The following is a 998-nucleotide window of genomic DNA, read 5'->3' as shown; positions in this document are numbered from 1 at the left end:
CCCGGCCCCGCCCCGAGGACGTCACGGAAACGACGCGCGCCCATTGGCTTCGGCTCGCACAGACCCCCCCCCCGGGCGGGGCGGAGGCCAAGCGGTGACGCGCGGGAAGCGCGCGCCCGACGAGGCCTTAAAGCGGCAACGGCGACCGGGGTGGGGCCCACCAGGATGGGATGGCACCGGGAGCTACCCGGGAGCGGGGTTGGAATTCTCCCGGAGTTTACCCGGGATCAGCCCGGGAGTGAGGCCAGGACCAGCCTGGGAGTGGGGCTGGTGACCCCTCAAAATGAGGGCTGGGGTTCCTCTGGCAGCAGGAGCGAGATCCCTCTAGGAGCAGGACTGGGATGGCGGTCGGGGATTCCCGAGGATTCCAGGCATGGTCAGGATCAGCCCAAGAGCAGGGCTGGGCTCAGCCTGAGAGCAGGGCGAGAATCCCCACAAGATGAGAGCTGGTGTCTCCACAGGAACTGGATTGAGATCCCTCCAGAGGCAAGGACTGGGATCCCCCCAGATCACAGACAGGAGCTCCTGGGACCTGGGCTGGGAAGTGCTGGGATGAGAGCGGGATCTCCCCAGGACCGGGGCTGGGATATGCCCACATCACGGCTGGGATTGCCCCTGAGGCAGGGCCAGGACCCTCTGGGATCAGGACTGGGATCCCCCCATCAGTCCCAGGGTCACAGGGAGCCCAGGGTCACCGTGTCCCCAACCAGAGTGGCCTCAGGACTGGCCCCGAGCAGCATCCCTCGGGGACAGGGCTGGGCACAGGGATGAGGAGGAGGCAGAGACCCATCCGTGTCCGATCACAGAGCCGGGAGGCGCGGGGGCACCAGCACAGGTGTATTTTTGGGGCAGGATCCACCCGCCCCCGCGATTGCTCCGGAGCTGTACAACCCCCGAGCCCCCCGCGACAGGCACGGCCCCGGCACAGCGGGGAAACAATATTAACAGCAAATTCGGGGGGCACGGGGGGCGCGGAGCCCCTCAGCCGAAGGGACACT

General features: G+C 67.5%; 1 protein-coding gene across 1 annotated transcript in view; it reads right to left on the bottom strand.

The window, feature by feature from the left end:
- Nucleotides 1-674: 674 nt before the first annotated feature.
- Nucleotides 675-998, bottom strand: part of COL16A1 (collagen type XVI alpha 1 chain) — a 47555-nt gene continuing 47231 nt past the window's right edge. Inside the window, exon 58 of the mRNA XM_017736110.1 lies at nt 675-755. Coding sequence (XP_017591599.1) covers nt 675-755 — 81 coding nt within the window. The remainder of the gene's footprint in view (nt 756-998) is intronic.

Source organism: Corvus brachyrhynchos, unplaced genomic scaffold, assembly GCF_000691975.1.
Source record: "Corvus brachyrhynchos isolate BGI_N302 unplaced genomic scaffold, ASM69197v1 scaffold65, whole genome shotgun sequence".
Classification (NCBI taxonomy): domain Eukaryota; kingdom Metazoa; phylum Chordata; class Aves; order Passeriformes; family Corvidae; genus Corvus; species Corvus brachyrhynchos.
The sequence above is the reverse complement of the archived record's forward strand: the minus strand, read 5'-3'. Positions and strand labels throughout refer to the sequence as shown.